Source organism: Hippocampus guttulatus, chromosome 16 (assembly GCF_054856545.1).
Source record: "Hippocampus guttulatus isolate MCC_2025c chromosome 16, RoL_Hgut_1.0, whole genome shotgun sequence".
Lineage (NCBI taxonomy): Eukaryota > Metazoa > Chordata > Actinopteri > Syngnathiformes > Syngnathidae > Hippocampus > Hippocampus guttulatus.
Window position 1 is genome coordinate 5532504 of NC_141276.1, and position 25575 is coordinate 5558078.

Consider the following 25575-nt stretch of genomic DNA (forward strand, 5'->3'; position numbering starts at 1 on the left):
ATCATATTTTTGTCTGATTGTTTTGACACGTTTTTTCAAAGTTACAGCTAAAATAAATCATTAAGATTCTGTCATATTTTACAGATGCAGTCCAGTGAATATTTTTTTCTGTTTGTTTTGCAGAAAGATTAAAAAAATAAAAATATGTGCAACAAATGCACAATTGGACAGCAAAAAATATAGATGATTTTTTTTTTTTTTTTTTTTTTTTTTTACAAGAAGTGCATTCGCTATTTCACATTAAAAATGATGACACATACATTCCGGGGGACAGCAAAAACGATAATAAACATTCTGCAGCACTATATTGCATTAGCGTGTACATGTTTACCTCGTAAACCGGCCAGGGATCGTGTAGCCGTGTCAGACTCATTCATTACACACGGGCGAGCATCATTTGATGACATCATCTCGACTTCTGCCATGTGAGGCTTACGGGGCAGGTTAAGACACGGGTGGGAACACCGGCATGAACCGAAGGGCCGTGCAAGGGCGTGTCCACCACACTGGGCGGGATGCTGGATGAGGTCACGGGATGCACACACTTGTTTGAACATCTACGGAGGTTGCGTTACCTCTCTAAGGGACGTCAGCGGAAGAAATGGCACCAAAGTGGCGTTGTCATTCAAGCAATGAGACGGAACCCCTTTCCTCGCATTGCATCCTCACCTGCTCCATGATTTCAGCGCGCCATGGCGGCTCCCCAGGCTCCCGGGATTCTTCTTCTTTCCCGTGCGGTATCCCCAACCAGTCTCCTCTTCGTCTTATCCGCGGTTTGTCCCGTTTCCAGATGGGAATCCTTGCCACCGAAAAAAATGACTCCCGCTCTCTTCCGTCGTACACACACACACATTGCTGTTCGTGCCTTTCCCTTGGCTCCTTCCCCCTCCCCCTTTCCCGCTGCAGAGGGTTAGGGCAGCCAATCAGAGGGAAGCAGCGGGAAGGGCGGCTGCCACCTGATTGGCCTGTGCCCGAGTGGTGACTCCCGCTCCAGCTGTCCCGCTCATGCTTCGCTAAAAACCTCTGTTGCCATTGACAACAGAAACCAACACGCTATTGGATCGAAAATATCTGCCGCCATTTTCGAGACGGGAGGGGAGGGGGGGAATCCTTTGACAGGGGCATGTCGGGACATGTAGTCTCCTGTGTGGCGGCAGGGGGGAAAGTCACACATCCTTCCCAGGGAAACTCCCACGAAGCAAATAACAGGAACTCTACAAGTGAAGGCTGGAGTAGGACGGCACACGCACACGCGCACACACACACTCACACACAGCCACACACGCACACGTAAACTTTCCAAGATGGATTGCAACGTAAATCAAAGGTGCCCAGTATTGGCAAAAAAGCACCACATCTACCACGCGATTTTCATTAGAATCGTCTTTATTGAACACAAAATCTCTGATTAGTAGTATCATGATAACAAATAAGCTTTGGTGGTAACTGAAAGGTGAGTCTTCATGCGTGGGTGAAACTGATAAAATGATAAGTGAGTTTTAAACCACCGTATACGCTTGACCGAGAGGCTTCCAACCGGTATTGTGTTGATTCGCCACAAAAACATAATGGACTAACTAATTCAATCATTCGGGAGAGTCCATCTGTCAGCTTCTGCATGGAGAGGCCTTCATGGTCCTCCCACTGGTTGTCATCACTGATACAGACGAAGAGGCCCAATTGCTTCAGACGTCACCTGACAACAAACATTATTTGGACATATTTCATATAGTAACATGTTTTTTGTACACACAAAAAAACACAGGTAGTGTTTTAAGGGTACAATCGGCAAAAATATTTCAGATTTACGTAATGCTGGTAAACGCAACCTCACCCTCGTCCGGGATGGAGGCATCCCAGATGCAAAGCAAGGGCGCCTCCTCCTCTTGTTCCTTTTCGTCGTCCTCCGCGGAACCGCCATCATCCTCACAGCATGTAAATGATGTAGGACAGGAAGACTAGGCCCATGATGGCAAAGAACATTAACACCATAATGTCCACCATAATTGCGACGACGACAAATTGGTCAGCGAGAAGCGAAGCGACCTGAGCGGGAGCAGAAGACTTCGGCTACAGTCGGAAGACTTCGGAAATGGGCAAGAGGAAAACAACAACACGGAATTTTGCAATGCTAAGCACCGAATTAAGGCAATTGACAACAGTATTTCAAAATTAAAAATTTGGACTTGTTTATATAATGCTTTAATATCGTTTATGTGACTCTTTATGTTTGGTTGGCTATAAACGTATAATATGGTTTTTCAAGTCGACACCTGGCAGAACAAACATGGGGCAAATTAAAAAATCTACAAAACTGCATTTTAAAAGCCTTCGAATCCGTTTCAACAAATGTGTGCTTGATTACTAAAACCATAAACCCTATTATGAATTATCAAATATTATTACTCCTTAAAATGCTTATTTTATTATGGATAAACGGTAAAACACCGCAGTCGTAGCATTGCAGGGTAACTGCGGCAGGTGGCGGTAAAGAGACGTAATTTATTTCCCCAGAGAAGAAAACTCAAAACCCTTCCTTGCTTATTGAGCTGTTGGAAAGAGTCACGCCCCTATTCAGGTGGTTTGAAAAAAATGACAGCATACGGCATACGCTGAGAATTTAGCGTAATGCTACTAACTAGCAGCAGTCCCGTTTGATGAGGACGGGGAGTGCTCGAACCAAGCAATTTCGACCGCCAAACCACCTGAGAAAAAAAACATAATTGAATTGACAGAATTATTAATCATAACAGTTTGAAGTGCTTTGACAGGAAGTTATATACAGTCGCTTGAAAGACTGACCACTCTGCAGTCATTCAGTAGCTGACACGCATAAAGTTCAGACTTGAAGCTTCGGTTTGAGCTCTGCGGGCAAAAATCAAGATTACAGTGAATATAAAACATCTGCTTTGACGAGATGCACACTTGTAATTTTGTTCAACCAATAAATCATTTTAAATTGAAAAAATAAAGATTGATGAATGCGTGTTATTGATTTGATAGATAGATTGGATGTGCTTGTGAGACTTTGGCCATTGCATGGAATGTGGAACAATGAAATGGAAAAGAAAACACTCAGATATTTTTCTAAACTTCTTGAATTGAGCATTTTTTTTCTTCCCCCTCCTCCAGATTTAGAAAAGAGCTTATGAGGAACAGATGATGCTGCCATGAGTTAAAAAAAATGCTACTTGGAACATATGAGGGTAAATGATTTGGGGTATTGTTAAGAGATGTGCTCTAAAATTGGGTGTTGCATTTATGTTTGTTATATCAGTGTTCCTTGAATTCTTTGATGCTTTGTAATGAAGCCCTTAATTCTTACACACTGTCAGAGGGAGGTTGAATGTAGTTATTCCTCCGTCACAATGGCAACTTGTTGATCCTGGAAACAGTCCGTGCTTAGAAGTGATACTGCTGCTGCTGAGTACCACTCTGCCAATGGGTTATTGCCCCAGAACTCAACAGAAGCCAGGACTCAACAGGAATATTGGAAGCTGTAACGTACCAAGATTCTGGTGAGCATAACTCAGACTAATGCAAAGGCTAGCGCAATGAGTCGACAAATTTCTGAGATGTGTAGCCCCTCATGTAGACTCGTTTTTGACGGGGATGAGAAAAACTATCAATTGTGAGAGGCTACGTTTTAGTAGGAGTTGGTGACCCCTGGTCTAAACGATCAGATTTTGGAAAATATGAGGAGGAATAGCCCAAATTTGCGTACAATTCGGTGAAATGCAGTGGGAAATGTGTTGCATGTGCTCTCAAATAGGGTGTTGTAATTTATTTCATGCATGTTTGTTACATAACAGTGTCCCTTTGAATATTTATTGCTTTGTAATAAAGTTCTAGTTTCACATTTACGGTAGACTGGCAGGTCATATGTGCCGGTAGTTGTTCTCCTGTCATTATAACAATATTTTAACAGTTTATTGACCCTGTAAATAATCGGACGCAATACTTCTGCTGCATAGTAGTACTAGTCTGAAAACAGTTATCTAGATGTTCTAGGACTCCATAAATTCCGAACGTGAGCAAAACAATGCTAACCAATTTATGTAATTTTATATGCGTAGGAACTCAAAAGTTTATAGGTGGAGTGAGTCAAACAGTCTTGAGAAAATGACTTTTATTGAATCTGCAGAATCCTCAAGTACAGTTTTAAGTGCTGACAGATGATATCAGGTCCTAACATCCGACAATGTCATGTACTTTGCGGCAATATGCATATGCTCTTTAATTCCTTTAAAAAAAATCATAAAATTATATTTAAAAACAAAACATGGAGATGCACAAAACTGGTCTGCAAACTTGCACCTGTGGGATTACGAGATTCCTAATATGACATGTACATATACCGGTAAATTGGAATGACGAGAAGCATGGAATGATGGGTCAGAAGCACAGACGGTGAAGGCTTGGTAGAGGCGAGGACGGATAACTTGGACGAGAAAAAGCGGAAGAGGGGCCAAAAAAAAAAAATGTAATCATGAGTCAGGAATGACATTTGATTCCATCCAAAACGGCAAATTCCGTCGAACGTCTAATCTGAGCAAAAATTTAAAACAGCAGTCATTTAGGTCTCAAAAAAATGTTTTAACACCCTAATAAAAAAAAAAATCCTATTACTCCCTCTGACCATATTATAAAACATGCCCTCATCGCAGTGTGTTTGATTAAGAATACTTTCAGAGATGACATACACAGAAAAACAGTTGTCAAAGTACTCCGTAAAGCCTGACGGATGGATCTAACAACCAATCAAAGCCTATGTCGGGGAACAAATAACGTGTCGGCATGCATTTGATTGCGCAATCAAATGCATGCCGACGCATTATTTGTTCTCACTTTTTTTTTTTTAAATGACAACCCTCAGCCGCAATGTTGGGTTTGAGAAGGAGGATAGAGTTTGATCGGAAAATACGTACACAGAAAAATGGTTATTGTACTGCTACACTAGCCTGGAGCTAGCTGCCAGGCAATTAGTTACACGGACTTTCCGAAGTAGCGCAAGTCACCAGAAATGTGATAATTCAGGAAACAAAAATTGTGATCTACTCTTTCACGCTGCCAATTCCCCTTGTCACAGTGCATGATTTGAGCATGGGGAAGTAGTTGTGTAAATGGATGCAAAAACAAAAAAAAAAACAAATTGCTGTCATAATGCTACGCTCGCTTGACAGACTGGCCTTCGAACAAATGAAACGCTAGCTGACATGCTACGATTTACATTTTAATTTTCCGGGACTATATTCATATTTATGGTGGTCTTAGTGCTACACAGACTTGCCAACCACTAAAACGCTAGCTGACACCTTATTAGCTACAAGTAAAACTTTTTTGTGACAAAGTTAGTATTCATAGTCATTGTGGTGCGATGCTTGCTTGGCGGATAGACTTATTGACCAGTGAAATGCTAGCTGAAGAGTTACTAGTAACAAGTTCATATTGGTTGTTTTATGCTAGCTTGACATAGCTTTTTTACTGACCTACCAACCCGTTAATTTAAACACGAGCTGAGTTTGCTGTCCCTGACGGTCAAACAAGTTTCTATGCTGACCAGTAGGAGGCTGTGCATGCTTAAAATGTTCTGAACTCGCGTACGTAAGTCTAAAAACATGAATATGACTGATAAAATTAAGACCCCCCCACGATTCCTTTTGCCACCATCATACGCATAGTAGAAAAATTCCTGACGCACCATGACGTCTATTATGACACAATTGTACACAAATGTCAACTAGCTATGTCGTGAGAGCAATGCCAGAAAACTGCACCCCCAAATCAATCACACCCCATTGTCAGAGACTGGTCACACCGATAAATGGTCATAACTACAAATCCAACTAATCATACGCTTGCTGTCAGTTTTCGGGCACCTCATTGATCATTGATATTAGCCGTCAGCATTCCGCTCACTCCATCACTGCTCCTTTATCCAACTCCCACTACCTTTTTTTTTTGGTTTACATTTTATATAAACTCCTCCACCTTCAGAAATTGTGTTGCTGGTTTATTCATTTAATACACTTGACAAATTTTCCTGTTCAAAGTAAGCATTTTACAATCACAACAACAAAAAAGGCAAAAAAAGAGAAGAAAAACAAGCACGAGATAGAAGTGGGTTGGTAAATAAGTCAAAGACATTAATTCACATCTCACAGGAAAATAAAGATTGGAATGTTGTAGCGGTGGAATAAAAAGTTTTAAAAGGTGTCACAATACAGAGTTGTGCTGTGTTTGCTAATTTTGTAGCAGGGGGATGTCGCATCACGGGAAACAGAAGTCAGGTGTCTAACATTTTGTTTGTGTGTGTGTGTAGGACTTCCCCATCTTAGCCCTGATCCCTTTTGTGTCTACCCGACACCAAAACAAACAAAAATAAACTAATGACAACAGCAGGAGCTCAGGATTCCAGTTGAACAACATTACCCAAAATGCAGTGCGTCACATCAGGTCTATAAATACATCAAGACTGAAACGCTGTTAGGACGGACAGCTGGCTGATCCGAGGGTTCAGAGATCAAAGGAATGCACAAATGTACAAGTAATTCCAGCAACTGAGATTAAATTTATCTTCCAGTCTTGCGGAGGAAACCCACGCAACACAAATAAAACACCATCTGTGCGCAATGATTTAGAGGAGACTTTCCATAGATTTTTTTCCCTTGCATTTTTGCTTCATGTTGCGCTGGGGGGAATGTTAAGTGCTATCGCCAGGATTGAGCCGACTCCCGTAACGCGATGAAGGGGAAGGATGATGAGCGACATCCAAAGAGACAAACATCAGCACACAGAGACAGAAAAAATTTAAGACAGAAGGCTTGAGGTTAGCGAGCTGAACAGCGAGAAAGGGATCGGCAAAGTGGGGAGGCAAATCAAGAGAAGCGGCATTTAAGATGAAATGGCACTGGGCTTTTTTTTTCTTTTTTTAAACTCCTTTCCCTCCTTTTCTCTACCTCTTCTTTCTCCTTTCTTCTTCTTTCACTCCCTCTCAAATTGCCTCCACGTAGTTGGCGGGCAGCATCCCTTGCTGGTTGGTGCGCTCCACGCGGCCGTACATCCAGCCCTCGTCGATCTGCTGCACGTCCACGATCACGTCGCCGTCAATGAAGGAGACTTCGTCTTCATCGGCGGCGGCATAGTCGTACACCGCCCGGTACCGTTTCTGTGGACAAAGAAAAACTTGGTTCAGACACTTTACGGCATTTAACTCATTCACTCCCAAAGACGTTTTAAACGTCTTTTCAGACTTGGTCTAGAATTGGCTGGTACTGAATGAGTTAAGGAAAACTTTAGCTTGGGAGCCAGTGCATCGGCGTGTTGGGTCCAAGGGTGACGGAAAACGTACCCCGGCGCTAGGAGGCGGTGCGGCGGCCGCCGGACGCACAGGCTCAGGTGCAGGGTCATAGTGGTAGTTCTGAGATGCGGCAGGGGGCTGGTAAGCTGCGGCTAAAAACACAATTGTTCGACAAAATGGCCGTTAAGTGTCAAGTGACAGAAAGTTGCGCTAGACACTCCGATGAACGGTGACTGGTTTTGGAGCAGGACTACCTGAAGGAGGGTTGCCTGGATGCTGTTGTTGGTGAGTCCTGGTCTTCTCAAAGTCCTCCTGGAGGTGTGGAGTCTTGCTCTTCTCAAACTCCTCATGGTACTTGATCTAAAAACAATGGGGGGGGGGGATAAAATTGAACAATTACAGTCAACAGTCACCAATTCGCAAATCACTAGTTGTGAACAACCAGCTTCCCGCACCCTAAAAACCAAATGTGTTTTTATGAAAGAAAAATACATGTAATCTTTATACAATAATGTAAATATAACATTCAACATTTTGGTGATGTTTAATTTGCACATTTCATTGTTATATTTTCATGCTTTGATGAAAAAAACAAATTGGTACAAAAACTATGCATTTCCCTTTATAACCAGGAGGGGGCTCCCACTTGCAGAACGCAGGCAGGGGAGATGGGTGTGGGGACCTTCACTGAGTGCAGTAACACCTCCAACCTCCAGACGCTGACAGGATGTGACATCTTGCCTGGCAGGAAACCGGGGCGTGTGTCATTGCCTAGCAACCGCCGCTGACACACTGGCGCAAGCAGGTGAGGTGAAGCGCGGGCAGTGCGAGGGGGATGTCCGCCGACGAGAGCAGAACCCCCCCCTGCCCCTCCCAGACTTATTTGTGTGGTCAATTTGAAAAAAAAAGACAACGTCTCACTGATGAAACTAGCCTTCCATGAATAGAGGCCTGTCAACAGACTGACTCACAGCACCCCCGGGTCAAGATTTATGACCCAGCTCTCAGACGCTATCAAAGGGTCCACTGTGCTTGGCGGTGGCGGCGAGGAGTCCATTTGCAGTGGTGAGGACAGCAGGCCAAGTGATGAGGGGGGGGGGGGGGGGAGACAATGCTCTCAAGTGCTATATGCTGCTACGCGAGAGGCAGATTATGATTGTTTTTTTTGAGGAGCCGTCTGAACGGATGACTGGGATTAACAGGAAGTGGCCCTGTGCTTCTCAGTGGTGGGAAGGGAAGACAATAGAAGAAGCACAAGATGGCAGAGTTTGTGATAGGACGAGCTGGGAGTGATTACAAGCAGATGTGGCGCCTCAAGCTCGGCTCGTGCGGCTTTTGTGTGACGTGTAATGTACCTTTTGCCTTGGCCATTAGCCGTCAGCTTCCACTTCTGACCGTCATTACAGGTCGGGAGCCATGTGCGATTCCCGTGGGAATAGTCTGTGGCGGAAATGGTGTGTGTGTGTGTGTGTGCATGAGTGCGTCTTTCGACTTCGCTGCTCTTATTTGCAGGCTAATTAATGGCTCTTGATGTGGGGCGCCGAGCGGGAAAAAAAAAAAAATCTCACTGATGAAAACAGCGAAACCCAACTATTCACAGTTAGTGATCAAGTCCCAACGCAAATAGAAAAAAAAAGTGCAAGTAATTGATGTCCCACCCATAAAAATGTTTAAAATGCTCATTCCTATATGAATAGTTGAAAGTAGCCCTGAGTGTAAGTTTTTAAGCAGCTCGCTCTTACAAGCTGATTAGCTGCTTTGCCAAAGCGATCCGAGACCTTTCTTTGCATCATCTTGATAAGTTTACCACCCTGCTTTCTTTTCAAGGGTGCTCATTAAAAAAAAAAATCAATACAATACTTCGGAACTGGTGAAAAGGTGATGGCAATGAGCAGTGACGAACAGATTAGCTAGCCTGAGCTAATGTTCACACAACTGCCGCTCGTCACTCCAGCAAGCTCGGGTGTGAGTGGGCATACGCCACGGTGAGAAAACGGAACGTGTTAGGAGGGGGCGGGCAGGGAAATTATTCAAGAGAAAGAAAGAAAATGGGAAAATGGGAATCCTGGACACTTACATTGCTGATTTGGTCCTGTGATTTCTTGAGTCTCTGCAGCTCTGGCGTGTCTGTGACCACGGTGAAGGATTTGCCTCTATTCTTTTCGAAATCCTCCTTGTAGAGAACCTAAGTAGAAAAAAAACCCTCTAATCAGTTGATAAATCAGACAGAAATGAAATTAATTGCACAAATTGACGTGCGTGCGCGCGCGGCAGCAAGACAAATCCAACAACATTATTCATAGCCACTGACTTACATTCTTCCTTGTAAACTTTTTGAACAACCCAGAGGTATGGGATGTTTCTCCTCCAAGCAAATTGATTTGATTTCTATGAATTTGGGACTTTGGGATGACTGGATTGAAATGTTTAGCATGAAATCAAATCGACAACCATGTGACAATTGCTGAGCACAGTGTGTTTTGCTTTGTCTTCTGTGGTAACACTCACTTCCTGTTCCGTGGGGGGGGGGGGGGTCATAGGTGGAAACCATATATGGGCACAAGGAGATGGCATAGTGTTTTTTTTTCCAGTTATGCCTTGGCGGGTTAGGTATTGAGGTTGTTTTTTTTTTTTTTTTACCTGATGCATGGCACTTTCTTCACCCGCCCAACACGTGTTGTGATTCAATGTTTACCGAGTGCATGCCAATGTAAACCGCGAAAATCAATTTGCCCGTCATCTGTTTTTTGGTCTTTTTTGGGGGGGGGGGGGGGTAAATGTCTCTGGCTCTCGCTCTCTTCCAATCGCATTGCTGTTTTCCTTCCACACCCCCTTCCCACCGTGTCCCACTTGTGCGCCTTCATTCATATTTCACTGCATATGTATGACTCTCCCCTCGCCCGGGAGATCTTTCGTCTTCACTCGGTGGATGTTACAGTTCCTCTTTCAGCCAGGCTCCTCCCTCCCCTTTTTGACGCTCAACACCAAAGCCCTGCTGTCTTTCTTCCTTTTTTTTTTCCTCTCTCTGTCTCCAGCCTCCTCTTTATTTTTCCCCCTCGCAAAGTCTCATAATGAGCTGTGATAGCTTCCATAGCGCTAAGGTTCCCATAGCAATGGTGTCAGAGCACACCAGCGTCCCCAAATAAACCGTTTTATTCAGCTGGTGATTCTGCGATCGACAAAACACAAGATGACTCACTGTTATTTCTGAATAACGGGCAATTGCTGTTGATGCGTGACTGAAGAGTAAATGGAGCAAAATGCTAATGAGTGCATTTGAAAAAAAAAATCCCAATTTACATATTTTAATTGATAATTTTACTCGTGAAATAACATCCTGTTCCCCGTCGTACATCACACAATCATCCTGTGCTGATATTGGCTTGATTCTATGCTCCAACATTTCTCTTAATGCAGTGGTTTGTGGGTCCGAGTAGTACGGTGTTTGCACATCAAATTTTCCATAGGCGTGAAGTTGTTTGTCTTCATGCGCTGCCCAGTCAGCAGGGAGAGGCTTCGGCTCACCCTAACTGAGGACAAGCAGTATAGAAAATGGAGGGCGTTAAAGCGAATCGCCACTATTCATAGAGGATACGGACAAAGTACTGCCATGTTTTAGTTTGTATTAGTTTCGGTATTAGTTTAGGGTTTTTTATTTTTAACATATTACGTATTTGTGGCATGCATGCATGCATGCAAAAAAAAAAAAAAAAAGTGAACCAAATATTGTGTAATTTTGTCAACTACAATTCTCAGATGACTGTTTGACATTTCCAAATTCCGAACCAGGCGAATAGTTCACACTATATGCATGTTGGCGTGCACGGACTGGAATGAGGTTGCATGAATAAAAACACCATCTGTCACTCAGCCCGTCAGCTATTGTGCTCTTCACCCCAATACTCCAACCCCACCCCCCTCCTCCGCCCCTTTAACATGCAGTCTAATCTGTTCTGTTGACACACTCAAATAAAACAAACAAAAATAAAAACACTTCTTTCCTGAAACCCTTTTGATTTGATATGTTTAGCAGGCAGCCAAAGCGGGAGCAAGAATTTGCCGGGCCATTTCATTTGCCTTTTTGGAGCCATTTTATATGACAACACATGACCTGGTTAAGTCTGGATGGAAACAGTGGGTCCATGTATCGCTATTAAAATGGCGAGTTGTAATTTCTCGTTTCAAACGAGCGTACGTAAGCTGTGTAAATATGGCTGCCGCTGACGAATCCACCAAGCCAGGTTGTAACATTTGTTGGAAGCGATCCGATATTGGCGTCAGGAATCAGTTTCACAGAAGGAAGTGGCCTTTAGCATACCGCTCAAGAGAGTGGTCCTTAGAGGGTTAACTCAAGTGTGGCTTTTCAGTGTGTGTTCCCCACAGTTGCAATTGGGACTTGGCCTTACCTGGCTCTGCATCTTGCTCTGCTGTTTGAGACGGATGTTCTCTGGAGTGTCAGCCACGCAGGTGAAGTTTGCCCTGGGGTAGTGTCTGCAAAACACACAGACACAAAAAAACCCCATACTCAACACTTAAACGGCGAGCAGCCTTTGGGCCCCCGTCCCCAAAACTGCGGGGCATTTGTAATTCACAGCGGTCATCAAGTTGAGTTAGGAGCCTCCGTAGACCGAAGGCGTGTGTGCATAACACACAATGTGGTGTCAGGGGGAGCGAAGGTAGCCAGAGAGAAGAGGAAGTGAGGCTTTTGTGTGTGTTTTGGGGGTAACGGGAACCTCAAGGTTGCAGTGTTGTGGACGAGAGCTGTAATAGCAGGTGTGGGGGGGGGGGGGGGGTGCAGGGAACGCAAGAAGCAGGGACATATTCATGGGCGATGTAGCAATGAAAGAAACAGCATGTGACACGACTATTAATACTCACAGTACCAGGGAAACTGAAAAAACATTCCGCATCGCACAAAAGCGTCGAAAGACAATATTTGCAGGGAACAAGAATGGAGCATAACCAGAATAATGTCTCCTGTAGTTTTCAGTAGGTGGTCTTTTATCCAAAAGGAGACTGAGGGCGCCATCGTAGCGGAAGGTAAGTAAAGAGTAGCTTTGTGGTCACCAAAAGAAGGCAAAATGGCAGCTCCGCCGAGTCTTACGTTCAAATGGCAGACGCGAATTGAACTGACTACAACTCCCCGAATGCCTTGGGGTTTTTTTTGGGCGACCTGAAATATATGGTCTCACTGACTGGGCGGGAAGCCCATTTAAGCCGCCTGTTTACAGCTTCCTTGACAACACGTTCAAAAGAAAATCCGCTGTAATCCTGCTGTGATGAAGGACTGCGTCGGCCATTTTTTTTTTTAACAAAGACCTCTAAAATAGAAAACTGTGTGACCAGGAGACATTGGCATTAAAAAAAATTCTCTTAGCACAACAAGGGCTAACACACCCATCCAAAGGGCTGACAATTTTTAGCATGCTAGCTGCATAGATCTTGTGTTGCTCAATGCAGGGGTCCTATTTGGTGTGACAATTAATATATTTACTATATATTCTAATATGAACTACGGGACACATGCAGCCTGCTCCTTTCTTTCATCTGGTACTCGGTAAACTAAGATGCATCGGGTTTTGTTGGATGCACACATTTAGCTTTCTTATTTACATTTCCGCTGTATGCGCCACATGCATGAATCAGCACAGCGATTGAAAAGCGGCACTGGGGTTAAACAGTATGACTAAGTGTTGCCTTGCCCTGTCATCGCTGATGTGTCTTTGCCAACTGTCCTTGCACTAAAAGGGCCAGTCGACTGCTACACGCGCACAAAAATGCACATTGAGATGCTGGAAAAAAGTGCATGTGTGTGTGTGTGTGTGTGTACACTCAACCATGCGTACGTTATGGCGCGGGTGAGTCACAGGAACGCTCATATGTCAGTCATATTGCGCAACCTAATACAGTAATGACTCACATTTAACTGGGTGGCACATGCACAAATGGCGAGCGCAAAAATGGCAGTTGGGAGGGGTAAAAGTCTGTGTGTGTGTGTGTGTGTGTGTTGAGGTGGCTATGCTCGGCACACATGAGCACACGCACACATGATGGAGATGGTGACATACATGGAGCAGGAGACACAGTATTCAACTAAACGCCTGGAAACAGCCAAGGGGAACATTTTAAGAACATCCCACCCAACCCTGTTACGAATCCACAGGAAAGAAATACACAGAACATTCAAAACGCTTCCGAAAAAGGGACAAATGTGACCATTTCTCCTCCTTTCTGATCTATGTCGGACAGATTGTCAAATGTCTTTGAAAGATCCTCTGTTGTGGGCCGTGGAGTATTTAACATGCTCGACCTGCTCGTAAAACAATCGACAATCGTAAACGGTGAACTATAGGGTTGTGCCGGGGTACGACTTGATTTTGACCGGTTTTACGACAAACCCCATGAACGAGAAAGTACGAGCTACACAGCAGCGGGCCTATGAACAAATCATCTAAACGAGTCTGACGGGTCTGCAATGTCGGTGTTATTTGTACGACTCGCCACGTTTCCTCCTCCCCTTCACATAGTTGGAAGTAGCATTAGCGCTAGCCAGTTTTGCTCACTCCATATATATATATATATATATATAGTATCTGACGTCTGTATGCCTGCGCCCCACTTGAGCAGCAGCGCGCAAGAGCAATAGAGATCATTCTTCGGTGGAAGGCTCGATGATACAGATGTTGTTTACGCTCAAGTGGACTGTTTTAAACAAATGGGAAGCAGCCAAATAAACACGCTGCGAAGGGTTTTGGCTTCTGCTCGCGCCAAACGAGACAAATGGAAGAGGGCGGAAGAAAGCCAAGACAAGGAGAAGCCAGACAAAAAGAAATGTCCGTGCTTGAACAGGTGTTATAGAAATCGTCAGAGTTTGAGTGACAGGTGGTATATTAATACAAGAAAACAATGTTGGGAGACTGAAAAAAAAGTTTATAACCTGAGGCAGGGCAAGTCAGAACTGAATTCTAATAGTCAGATGTGTTGATGGAGATGAGTGATAATTAGGAATCAAACCAGATCGTAATCCTCACGAGAGATTCCCACATTTTGTCCCTCGGTGACTATTTGTGGAACTCAGTCAAATGGTACACAAATAGTAAACCTTAGAAGGGGAAGTCAATCCAAAAAGTTCTATGCCGCCCGACTCATCCAAACACGGCATTCTGACTAATATTACATTTGTGGAATCAGAGTTAAGCAGTAAAATTCACCCATCTTTGTTCATCTCATGCGGCGGCCATTTTGCCACTTGCGGTTGACTGAAAACGACATAAAACTCGCTCAGAGAGCAACTCTGAGATGGACAAAAGTGGGTCGATTTTACTGCTCAACTCTTATTCCACAAAATCAATAATCAGAATGCTGTGCTGCAATTAGTGGGGCTGCATAGAACATCGTTGTAAAGAAATGTTGAGGGTTGACTACCCCCTGAAACAAAATTAATACAATACGAATGTAGCAGAAAGCACATGGACGACCACTGCGCTTGCTCCAGTGTGCCTGGCACACCAGCAGACGCCAGCAAAAGTGAACGGCGTCATTGTTAGCGCCATTAGCAACATCTGTGCCGCGCCTGTGCAACAGGCGGGCCAGATACGCGCTGGTCTGTTATAAGCTTCGCCATATGAGGCCGTGAGCACAGACGCTGACATTGTGCCGGCGTACTACTGATTTTGACCGGCGTTTTACGACAAAACGCATGAACTAGAAAGTATGAGCTACACAGCAGAGGGGCCTAAAGGAACAAATCATCCTTTGTTTGTTTTGTTCCTTGTCAGGTTACATTCAGTTTTATTAACTCATTCAATGCACGTGTATGTTTGCATGTGTACGTGCACGTGCGTCCCCTCCGCCCAGCAATTTTGTGCGCCTGCACGTGTGTGTCGTCTCCACCCGGCAATTTATGCAGATTTTTTGTGTGTGATACAAAATGAAGCAATTGCCCTGATACAAGGGCATACGACATGTCTTGCACAGCATTCTGGTTTCACTTGGCTTGCTTTTGCAAAGGCATTTTCGCTCTGGTGTGGCATTTGCATGAGGTCGACGATATTCGCGCACGCGGAGCCTCTTTTGATGGCTGCTTTCAGAAACTCCTCTCCTTCGTCATGGGGGACCCAAAAGCAATATTTACAGGGTTAATTGTTTTGATCTCTCCATTGGTACTGATTCGAATGCACTCTCCACTTATGACACGCCACTCCACAACTCCGCCCATGCACCCCCCACCCCCTCTACTTCTTCTGCAGCATGATCCTGACCAATCCCCTAACACACCTTGCCACCTGCTGGACAGATTTTAAATATTTACATCGCAGACTTCGAAGCGTCGTCAAACCCTTCTGCAAACCGGCGCATAAAGAAAAGAGGAAATGACGTATAAATACGTCATTGGTAGGCAGCCGTAGCGGGTTTAAGACTTATTTATACACTGAACTAGGAAATAAAAGTTGTTCAATTTAAGCCTATGCCCAATCTTATAATAACGGCTGATTGTTAGCTGCAGTTTCCACGAATGTACAGCAATGGAATCGCAATTAAGAAATTGAATTCACTGGCCACAAAATGACTATTGGATAAAATAAATGCAGAGAGAAGAACATAATCCTGAGGAGAGATTCCGCAGATTCCACATGGGCGATTTAGTGTGTTGCAGCATGAGTGAACAAGCTAGTTAGCGTCGTGTCCTCCTGTGTCACTTGAGAGGAATTTTAAGAATTTCCTTTGTTGACCCGCCCCAACCCACCAAATTCAGCCATTCCTTTCACTGGGGAGGGAGGCACTTTCCCACACCACATATTACTGGACTTTTTCGATCGGGGAGGGAGTGATAGAGTCCCAGACAAACAAGGGCGGAGAGAGGTGGGGGGAGAAAAAGGGGCCTAACGTTGGGTCACGACATGCACAAACACAGCGCATTTAAGATTTAAGACAACTTACGCATTGCAGTATGGTCTCTTGGCAAAACCTTTGTAATTCTTCATGTTTAGAGACATATTGCAGGTCTCGCAGCGGAAGCATCTCGAATGCCAGTACTGTCAGGAGACAAAACAAAACAAAACATGTCAATAAATCGGGGAACATTTCCAAACAAGCGACAAAAGGCTGATTGTAGGCAAAGTTCACGAGCTGGTTAAAGAGACAAAAGAAAGAGGGGAAATGTCAAACTATTTTCAAGAAAATTGCATGGTGGCTGTTTATAGCCGTCGAGGGGCAGGGCTGGCTGCTCTAAAAGCAACACAAAAATGTGCCTCATCTGTATATTTATCCTTCTAAACTTGACACACCGCTCAGATTAGTAGGATTGTGAACACCCAAGTGTCTGCCAGGTCGCTGCTAATTAAAATCTTCCACCACACTTGAGCTGTCCTACAAATTCAGATCAAAATGGCGGCCGTGGCAGCATTAGGGAGCATAAACGCCAGGGAATGTCAATATACAGAGTGTTTCAAAAGTCACTTTGCTACCTTAGATCTCAATAACCGCTATAGAGCAAACTGAAATTTGCTGAAAGCTACTCATCATAAATTTTTGTACCCAAAAAGTGAACACAATAACAAGAAATGTATTTTTTATTATCTATTTTGGATTTTAAAAAAAATCTGTAGATATATGGCAAAAATATGAAACGTGACAAGATGGCATTTTTGTGTCACATGGCTATGGATTTCGGTTTTGTTGACTGGGCGGCGCTCGTGACTGAAACCACATTGCTTCTGCCGTGAACTCAGGACGCCCTGTAACATTTTTTCAGTGGCTCTTATGACATCACTAGCATGGCGTGTATGGTGCAGGTATTGATTTTGTCTACTTGGTTGCCATCTTTGATTTCTACTCAAACCTTGACTATCAATTCTATTTCAACAGCAGTTAAAATTAAATAAAGTCAGATGTGCTTATATTGATATATGGTACTGTTTTGTGATTTTTTTTCTGTTCAAAGTACGTGAAAGAGGGATGGGGGGGCGGGGAGTCTTTTTCACATTTGGTGTGATATTGTGAAATCCAGAAACCACTTTTTGGACACCTCGCAGTCATGCGTTTCGTTCTTGACAGGCCTTATGGGTTGAGGCCAGGAAACCGTCCCTCCCGCTCAACAGCCAAGTCAACCTCTCTCCACCCTTTTCCCTTTCTCCTCTGGCACTGAGCCCGGTCTTCAGCCTTCTGAGAGGCATGGATGACAGGGCGAACTGGCAAGACAAGGGAGGAAACATGGGGGGGGGGGGGAGAGCAAGAGGAAGGGAGGGTCGAACAAGGAAGGAGAGAGAAGGCCGGGAAGGGAGCGACATTGTGGTTATCGTCATGGGAAGGAAGGGTGGAGGAGGATGAGTACAAGGAGAGGACGAAGGAGCGAAGGAATGGCAAGACCCTCTTGGTCATTATCTCCTCACAAAGCAAGAAATGCTTCAGAGCGTCAGAATGGCTGCCACGGAGGACACAAGGTCCAAATCAACTTTACCCTCATGTACGCTGGCGCAGCTGGCAATACATCAAGCTGCTGTCGAGTTCCAAAAAGTCAAAAGAGAGTGACACAACACACAGCAGTTACTCTAGCTTGCATTGAATGACTGCAAATGCGGTTCGGGGCTGCTTTAAAGGAGCAGCTTCTTCCCATCTGGAGGCGGCGGACCATCAGGAGCGCCGTGTGCTGACAGTGGGCCGAGTGTCGCGCGTTTTGTTTCATGGTGGTGGACAAGCAAAGACCTTTTAGATGTACAGGAAGTTTCGATTGCTTGCACTTCCTGCTGCCGCGTATGCATTCGCACCATTTTTTCTTTGTCATCTGTGTAATGAGAAGTAAGACTGTTCCTAGGCATATTAGTTGATCTACTTCAATTACCGTTGAAAGGATACTGACCGATCAAAATCATTTTAAATTGCAGCCCTTGTGATTTTAAAATGGCATTTTACTACATGATTTTGATTAAATGCTAGAAAAAAAAAACATGACCCGAAGTGAACTTAGTTAATGTAACTTCCTGTGTATTATTGTACATCCCTTGAGGCTGTCCTTTTTCCCCAAAAGGAGCAAAAAGCCAAAGAAAAAGCAAACGCAGACTAAATCCTGGGCCAACTGCTGAACCTGTAGCGATTTGACCTCAAATGTTTTTGTGTGGCTATAAAGGCATTTTTTTATTTCTTGAAAATGTCAGCCAAACTCGTTGCTTTTTTGGGTGTGCACTTTCAGATGCTGCATTGTATTATACGTTTGTATTGTCCATCCATTTCCTTGTGGGTGAGCTGGGGCCAAATGCAACTGATTATGGGCAAGCACTGATTATGGGCAAGCGGCAGTACGTCCTGTACTAAATCACAGACAAATGCAAGCAGTCACAATTACAAATCGCACCTATGGACAACGTCGAGCCTCAGATGAAGCAAAGATGCAAGATTCTGGAATGTGGGAGGAAGCTGGTGTACCAAGGGGAGGGGCATACTGAAAAGGGAACTGTAATTCTAAAGTAGAACCTCTTGAAAGTGAGGCAGATGTGCTAACCGCTAAACCGCCGCGCTGCCCAAAATTGTATTATTACATTTATAGATCTGCGCTAGGAAATAGAGCAAGGGAAAGCCATCCTTTGAGCTGAGCTTGAACTTTGGATCTTGCCAAGAACAAACACAGTCCTCGGTTGTACTAGTCTGCTGATAGGTTAATTATTTCTTCAGTGCCACGCAAAAACCTGCTGATCCGCATTCCGCCGAGACAAACCTCGTCCACCTGATGTAACACGCCGCCGATTTACTTCCTCTTGCCACACGGACGGCGAGCTGCACACACACATTGCGCTCATGGGTTATCTTCACTCAAGCACAACCTGAACTTGAAATGCCACGATGCACATCGACGAGTTCCCTTCCATCTCGCCCCTGTTGTCTTTGTTTTTGCGATGGCCACAAAGCTATTAATTTCGACACACCAACGGAGGGAGAAGTCAGTGTTAAAATTTCACACCCCTGTCCTGGCAATGATGCAGGCGGCACCATGCCTGTACAGAAGCATCCTCGAAAGGTGGGAAACAGCCCACCTGTTACGCCTGGGGACAAATATCACAAAAGCCAGGAAAGTCCCTGTTTGACATCTAGAGTTGTCACAATCTAATCGCAAGATCGGAATTCGGTCTGGAATTTTCAGATGATCTGTATCGGGTAAAAAGACTCGATTGACAAAACAAGAGACACTAGCCGATTTCAAATGCACCCCATCTATTAGCAAGCATGCTCCCGAAACAGCACCATATCAATTTGCGCTCGTGTCCATTCTCACATCTTGGTGCTCTCGAAAAATGTCCTGTTCCAATTCAAAGTACACATAAACCGAGAATCGACGCAACACTGGCTTTGACAGCAGTGCGAAATGGGCTTCAACCGATTTGACGTCAGTCGCCACACAGACCGGCATTAAAATGTCACCTTTCACGGTGAGAAATGGCTTTCGGCTGAGATTGTTCTCCGCACACGATAAAGCAAAGGGACTAATGCCTACACTTATGCACCGCCATCACACTCCCTTCATTGTGTTCATTTGTTTCCAAACAAAATGAAGCAAAACAAAGTGTTGACTCAGTCCAGGTGGCTGCCATTTTGTACTTTTAAGAAGCACAGCCTAGTCCAGTGGTGGGCAAACTACGGCCCGCGGGCCGAATCCGGCCCGCCGAAGGTCGGTCCACAATTAAGGTTCGATGTGAATGATTGCATTCATTTCAATTGGACTTGTAATGACAGGCATTTCACCGCCAGGTGGCGCATTGACTTGAAGTTGCAGAACACGGGGGGCGGGGCAATCTTTTCGACCACCTAGTACCTCTGTATCGCTCTACTTCTACTGGTCTGATCACAACCCATCTGCAGCGATGCACAGGCTAAAATAGGTCATCAACAACTTTTGTCATTTAAAAAAAGTATATTAATACCGTACTTTCATGCTTTTCTTCTGTTGATGTTTGATATGGACTGTCAACAAATGCAGTTTTTTTTTTAATGTACCATAGCTCGTGCTGACCTGGCCCTTCTGTCAAATTTTAAAAGTCAATGCGGCCCCTGAGCCAAAAGGTTTGCCCACCCCTGGCCTAGTCGATCATCAGTTACGAAAGCGCGACCATGTCGGGAGTTTTTGCTTTACGACAGACGTGACCTGGCAGTGAGAAGGAAAAATGAGGACACTGCGGAGATGGAGCCCTAGAAACAGCCATTAAAAAAAAAAAAAAAGTCTGCTTGCATCTTCACGGCTCAAGGGCATACGCGTGCGTATGAATAGAGATTACATGCGTTACACTGAATGTGGGTTATACATGTGTCCACTCATGAGCAAACATGCTCGGTCAAGCTCACAGGGAAAAAAAGCGTACATAGTGGACATAGAGGGTGCGACCCCACAATAACAAACCTTGAGGGACTCCAAAGTGGATTTTTATCATTTAGTGGAGTTTTCCCACTCTACCTCAGAGTGTCTGAAAGGTTAAATCAGTCTAGATTTAATACATGAATGCATAACTTTTTAAAACCTAAGCATGACTTTCATGCCCCGAATATAAGACCTTTTTAAATGCAAGACTTTTAAAAACCTATTTAGGTAAAGCTCATAAACGTGCTTAGCACGCACATCATACTTCAGAGGATTTAATTAAGGACACGCATGAGGGGGGAGTTAGCTCACAGAATAGAGGAAGGATGGTTTTGGAGACGATATAAATATATATTCCATTTACAAAGCAAGCACCAATAAGAGCCGAGCACGAGCAGACCTGCTTCCTCGTTCTGATGAGGAAGTGGGATCATACATGGACTCAGGTGACGGTCACAGGCTGCCAAATATTCTGAAGTTGCTGTGAGCATCTGGAAAATCGAAGTCAATTCAAAGCAAGCGTTTCAAACTGTTCCCTCGTGTCACTGTTTTCTATAAATGGCATTGACGTGGAATTGTGGAGGGCGAAGGAGATGGTATCGCAGCCGTGATGGGTGACATACTGATTGCTGGCATGGCTTGTCGACAGTGGTGTGATGCTCAACATTTGGTAATCATTTCAGCGCGTGTAAAAGCCCCGTACTTTGACTTTTTTTTTTCCAGGCGTTGCTCTTCCACATAAATGGCAGAGACAAGGAATGGGGGGAATGAAGTGAACCATGGAATTCTTTTGGACGTAGTAACAGCCAGGACGAGGCCTGCATGTAAGAACACTACTTATTATTCTTTCAACAACCTGAGAGTCATTTTTTTTCGCGTGTTGCATTGAAAGTAAGTAACGCCCAGTTACAGGTTTCCACGTATACTGCGCTTGGACAAATTGACGGCTTCAAAACCAAAGTGACACAATCCCTCCCATTGTCTCATTGGTGCGAGCACTCAATGAGTTCTACCATCTCACTTTTACCCCACCCAGAACTCCTTGACAAATTCAAGGAAACATTATTCTGTTAGTAAAACACTGTCTTGAAATGAACATTTTAAACCAGCAACAAGTTGCTATGTCTATGCTAACATTGCTAACTAGCGCGAATAACATCAGCTCGTTTCTGCTGATGTCACTTCACAAAGCGACTCATTTTCTCAGAAATAAGTAGCAACACTTTCAGTGGTGTACTACAGGGTGTCCCATAAGTCTCCATACAAAGAAGAAATAATATATGTACAGTACATGGTTCTCATTTTTATTTCTTTATATGTCTGATAACTCCGAGAATGCATCTGAATAAAGAACAATGAATTGAAATCCTCCTGATGGCTGGCTCAGCAAGGTTTATGTCAAGAAACGTTTATTTTTCTATTGTACGGAGACCTGTAGATTTTGATGTTATTTGGGAAAATTCAATTGCTTCATTTTCTTTATGCCGTCACTAAGTTAACAAATATTGTGTGCTAAAAAATAATATAGATTGGTTTAGATGGAAAAATAAGTATCCATCCAAATTAGACTGATCCCGTCAAGCGGCAATATTTTTTCGGACCGATTCCAAATACCTAATCCTTCACAAATCTGCCTAAATGGTTGACTACGAGGTAATTGTGAGGAAAACCGCTGCCTTCCTTTCTTCCTTCCACATTTTACCACATAATCCCTGTTCAGACACAAAACACGAGCCTTATAGTTTGCTCCCAATGGGCAGGAACTATCACTGCTAACAGCAAGGCAAAGGAAAGGAAGAGTTCCTGTCTTTTGGTATGCATGCCCCGGGCAGCTCTGCTTCTACTGGGCTAGACACGAATGCAGCTGTCACACAAGTGAGCCTTTGTGGGGACCGCAGCATAGATGCAAGAAAGGAGGATTTCAGGTAAAGGCTTTTTTTTTTTTTTTAGGTGGCCGAAAATAGCAATACAGCAGTAGCAGCAGCAGTCGACTAAACCAGTCACCTGAGCTGACCCGTAAATACAAGCACCAAAGATAAGGGCGGGCGGACTCAAGACCACCATGTGCAGAGCGCAGAAGCGAAATGGAAGTGAGAGACGAGCGCGGCAGGCTTCTGACAGAGCATGTTTCATGGGAGGGTCCATCTGCCGGGATGTGCTCCACCTCTGGCCAGATTCCACAGCACAGCCTATGAGCGAGCACGCATGACTCTTAAATTGTTGTGAGGTGAAACAGACAAAACATCCCCCTGAACAAATGCATTTGCGGAACGCCTTAGTCATAGTGCATTTTTAAGACTTCAGATTTATTCTCATTCATCAAATGTGACCACAGCATTGGGTGACATATTATCTAACGTATGAGCAAAGTAAAATACCGAACAATTTTTTTGCCCGAAGGGAGACTGAACACATTTGTACATTAATGTGGCATTTGTAAGACCTTTGGCCAGCAGATTTGTGGCTAATTAACTTTGAAAAGCCAAATTTAAGACCGCCCATTACCTTTTAAAATACGCGTGGACGCCAAAGGAGGCATATAGTAAACACTGGATGTAAAAAGGCACGTACAGCTCATGTTAATGGAGATCATGCCCATGTCAACAAAGTGGCCATTGATAGGGATAGATTTTCAACAGCAATTCAGACGTCCATTAGACAAATCCTCCAGCTCTGTTGCAAGAAGCAGGCCACACCCACAGCTGGAGTTGCAGCATGCATGCACTGGCTTGTGTGGGGCCACAAATTGTGCACAAGTCAACACCCTTCTAGAAAAACAAAATACAACAATGTCCAATATGTAAGAACATGCATGACCACAGGATCTTGCAGTGGTTCTTCTTCCTCATCCTGATGCCCCAGTGGGCAATACGATTGATGAGATTTGCCACTTGAACATAAGATTAATAAACCTCCTCCTTGGAATTGAAATTCAAATCATCCCTCACTTTTGGTTTAGGGAGAGTGACAAATTCCAGGTTAAAGGCAGTGGGGCAGCCATTAACAGGAAATAACATTTGAACGGCTATATTTAAATCACAAGGCAGAAAAATGCGTGTGAGCGGGTCATTTGGATTTTAAAACAATGGTATGATCGTTTTAATGTAGTGGTAACATGATATGAGTAATATATAAAAAACAAGGGGAGGACTACATAGGGTTTTCTACTTCCTACTCCCTTTGAATATTTAAACTATACTTTATAGATATCTTCTTTTCATTTTTAAGTCTGTGTGTTCATACAAATTGTTCAATCAAGTAATAAATCACTAATGAGTTGCTCTCAAAGTGCAGGCCTTGCCCAGACCCGGCTTTGTTTGTTGTTTCCCCATAAAAAAATGCAGAGGTTTTATCACAAGAAAGAAAGACGATTAGTGCCCTTCTCCAAAAGTACAACAAAATAACAAGCACTGCCTACTGATCCTGCAGAGCTTATTTTTTTTCCCCTCACACTGATACGCCACTAGATTTTACAATTGATGAGATTTTGCCACCTGAGTGAGAGATTAACACTCCTGTATGGGATTGAAAACGAATCTAGACAAGATAATCATCTATCGGATTAACGATGGGAGGGAGTGTGACACGTCCCACAATGGATCCCAAAACGCCAGCCGATGGCAGAAAGGAAGCCCCTGACAGCAAACGACCACATTCTAATTGTTCAACCGTGAATAAAATTGCCTTAAACTGGAAGTGGGTGTGAAATTTGGCGTTTAAAACGATGACGTAACGTTTTCGAGAGTCGCTCTCAAGGTGCAGGCCCCAGCCAGGCTCGTGCTCGTGTGCTGTTTCCCACTTTACGATGCCGAAAAGGTTTAAAAACAAAGAGGAAAATATCATTAAATCATATTTTGGCAGTCATGTTCCAAATTTAGATCTCAAACCAAGGGGTGTTACCATGGATAGCCGTTAGCTCGCCATACTAGCCATACCTGTGCGTCCCCTTCAGGGTTCTGGCTACTCGTTTCATTCACAAAAAAAAAAAAAAAAATCCGGAAGGTGTCTCCCTTTTACAGCTCCAAAAAAAAAACCACGCCTAAATGGAGCGACTGAACATTGGTTATTTATAAAAACAAAAGTGACCAATAAAGGGATTTCAGTGCGCTTACCTTGTCCAGACAATTGATTTTTTCCGTGGGGTAGACGACGAGATTACATCTGCTACACAGCGGATTCATGTCGGAGGAATGCTCGTCTTTAGCAAAGCTAGCACAGGAACCGACGACGAAACGAGCCCTTTTCTGTCTTCCTCTTCCTCTCTTCTCTCTCCTTGAGGTTTATTCGCCCCCCAAACGCGCACTGGAGGAGTAGAGCGTTAAATGTTAGAGGGCAGTGGATTCGCAGCTGTTCTTGTCGTCGTCGTGTAGCCGCACAGCTGGCTGTCAGTAGCCCACACTGGGTGCGAGAAGCAGCAGCCGATGCGAAAGGCGCGCCCCCGACGCCTCCTCTTCCTTCCCCCGCCGCCCCTCCCGAACCGACACGCTCGTTCCCGTCCCCAGAAGCGTAGGAGGCTCTCCTCCGATTTAAAAAAAAATCGTTAAATATCGTCACAAATCAAAGAGAACGCGTGACATCATGCACTTTGACGACTTTGATTGCATGTTCTTGTTTTTTAAGACGCCTGTGTCACAGTCTGTGTGTTACGACTCGACCCCTCAAGTTGCGTTGGGTGTCCTGGGGGAATTGAAACCAATTGCAGTATTGTGCAAAAAACAAAACATTGAACCACATCGGTGCGCATCTGTTTTTGCCACGTTCACTGCAAGCGTTCAGCGAATGTCAAAACAACGCGTGGTTACACTGACACCTACTGACCACCCTCGCAAAGGCCTGCCATATTTGCTTAGTGTTTCCGATGTGTCACAAGTACTCAGGCTGTACTTTGAAAGACCCTGTGAAGTGAATTCAGATTTATTTTGAAATTAATTGC

The 25575-nt window shown here is 44.2% G+C and overlaps 2 protein-coding genes and 1 long non-coding RNA gene across 3 annotated transcripts in view; all 3 read right to left on the reverse strand.

Moving 5' to 3' along the window:
* Positions 1–853, reverse strand: part of arhgap23a (Rho GTPase activating protein 23a) — a 46107-nt gene extending 45254 nt beyond the window's left edge. The window contains exon 1 of the mRNA XM_086132247.1: positions 670–853. Within this exon, the coding sequence (XP_085988373.1) occupies positions 670–678 (9 nt within the window). The 5' untranslated portion in view covers positions 679–853. The remainder of the gene's footprint in view (positions 1–669) is intronic.
* Positions 854–1368: 515 nt separating this feature from the next.
* Positions 1369–2486, reverse strand: LOC147192694 (uncharacterized). The gene is made up of 2 exons (XR_015103237.1): positions 1835–2486; positions 1369–1696 (listed from the first exon to the last, which is right to left on the reverse strand). It is a non-coding gene; the product is annotated as an uncharacterized LOC147192694 (long non-coding RNA).
* Positions 2487–4114: 1628 nt separating this feature from the next.
* LOC147192695 (LIM and SH3 domain protein 1-like) lies at positions 4115–25082 on the reverse strand. Its single transcript, XM_086132597.1, has 7 exons — positions 24755–25082; positions 16241–16335; positions 11707–11791; positions 9378–9485; positions 7555–7660; positions 7352–7452; positions 4115–7168 (listed from the first exon to the last, which is right to left on the reverse strand). Exons 1-7 carry the CDS (start codon positions 24821–24823, stop codon positions 6995–6997), a joined length of 738 nt encoding a protein of 245 aa, XP_085988723.1. The 5' UTR covers positions 24824–25082; the 3' UTR covers positions 4115–6994.
* Positions 25083–25575: the final 493 nt, after the last annotated feature.

What these genes read in the sequence shown, in the direction of transcription:
- LOC147192695 (XM_086132597.1), bottom strand. Translation starts at nt 24,823, where the DNA reads ATGAATCCGCTGTGTAGCAGATGTAATCTCGTCGTCTACCCCACGGAA. An exon ending in AAATCAATTGTCTGGACAAG is followed by an intron (nt 16,336 to 24,754) that starts GTAAGCGCACTG and finishes GTCTCCTGACAG; the next exon opens with TACTGGCATTCGAGATGCTT. An exon ending in TCCAGGCAACCCTCCTTCAG is followed by an intron (nt 7,453 to 7,554) that starts GTAGTCCTGCTC and finishes TTGTGTTTTTAG; the next exon opens with CCGCAGCTTACCAGCCCCCT.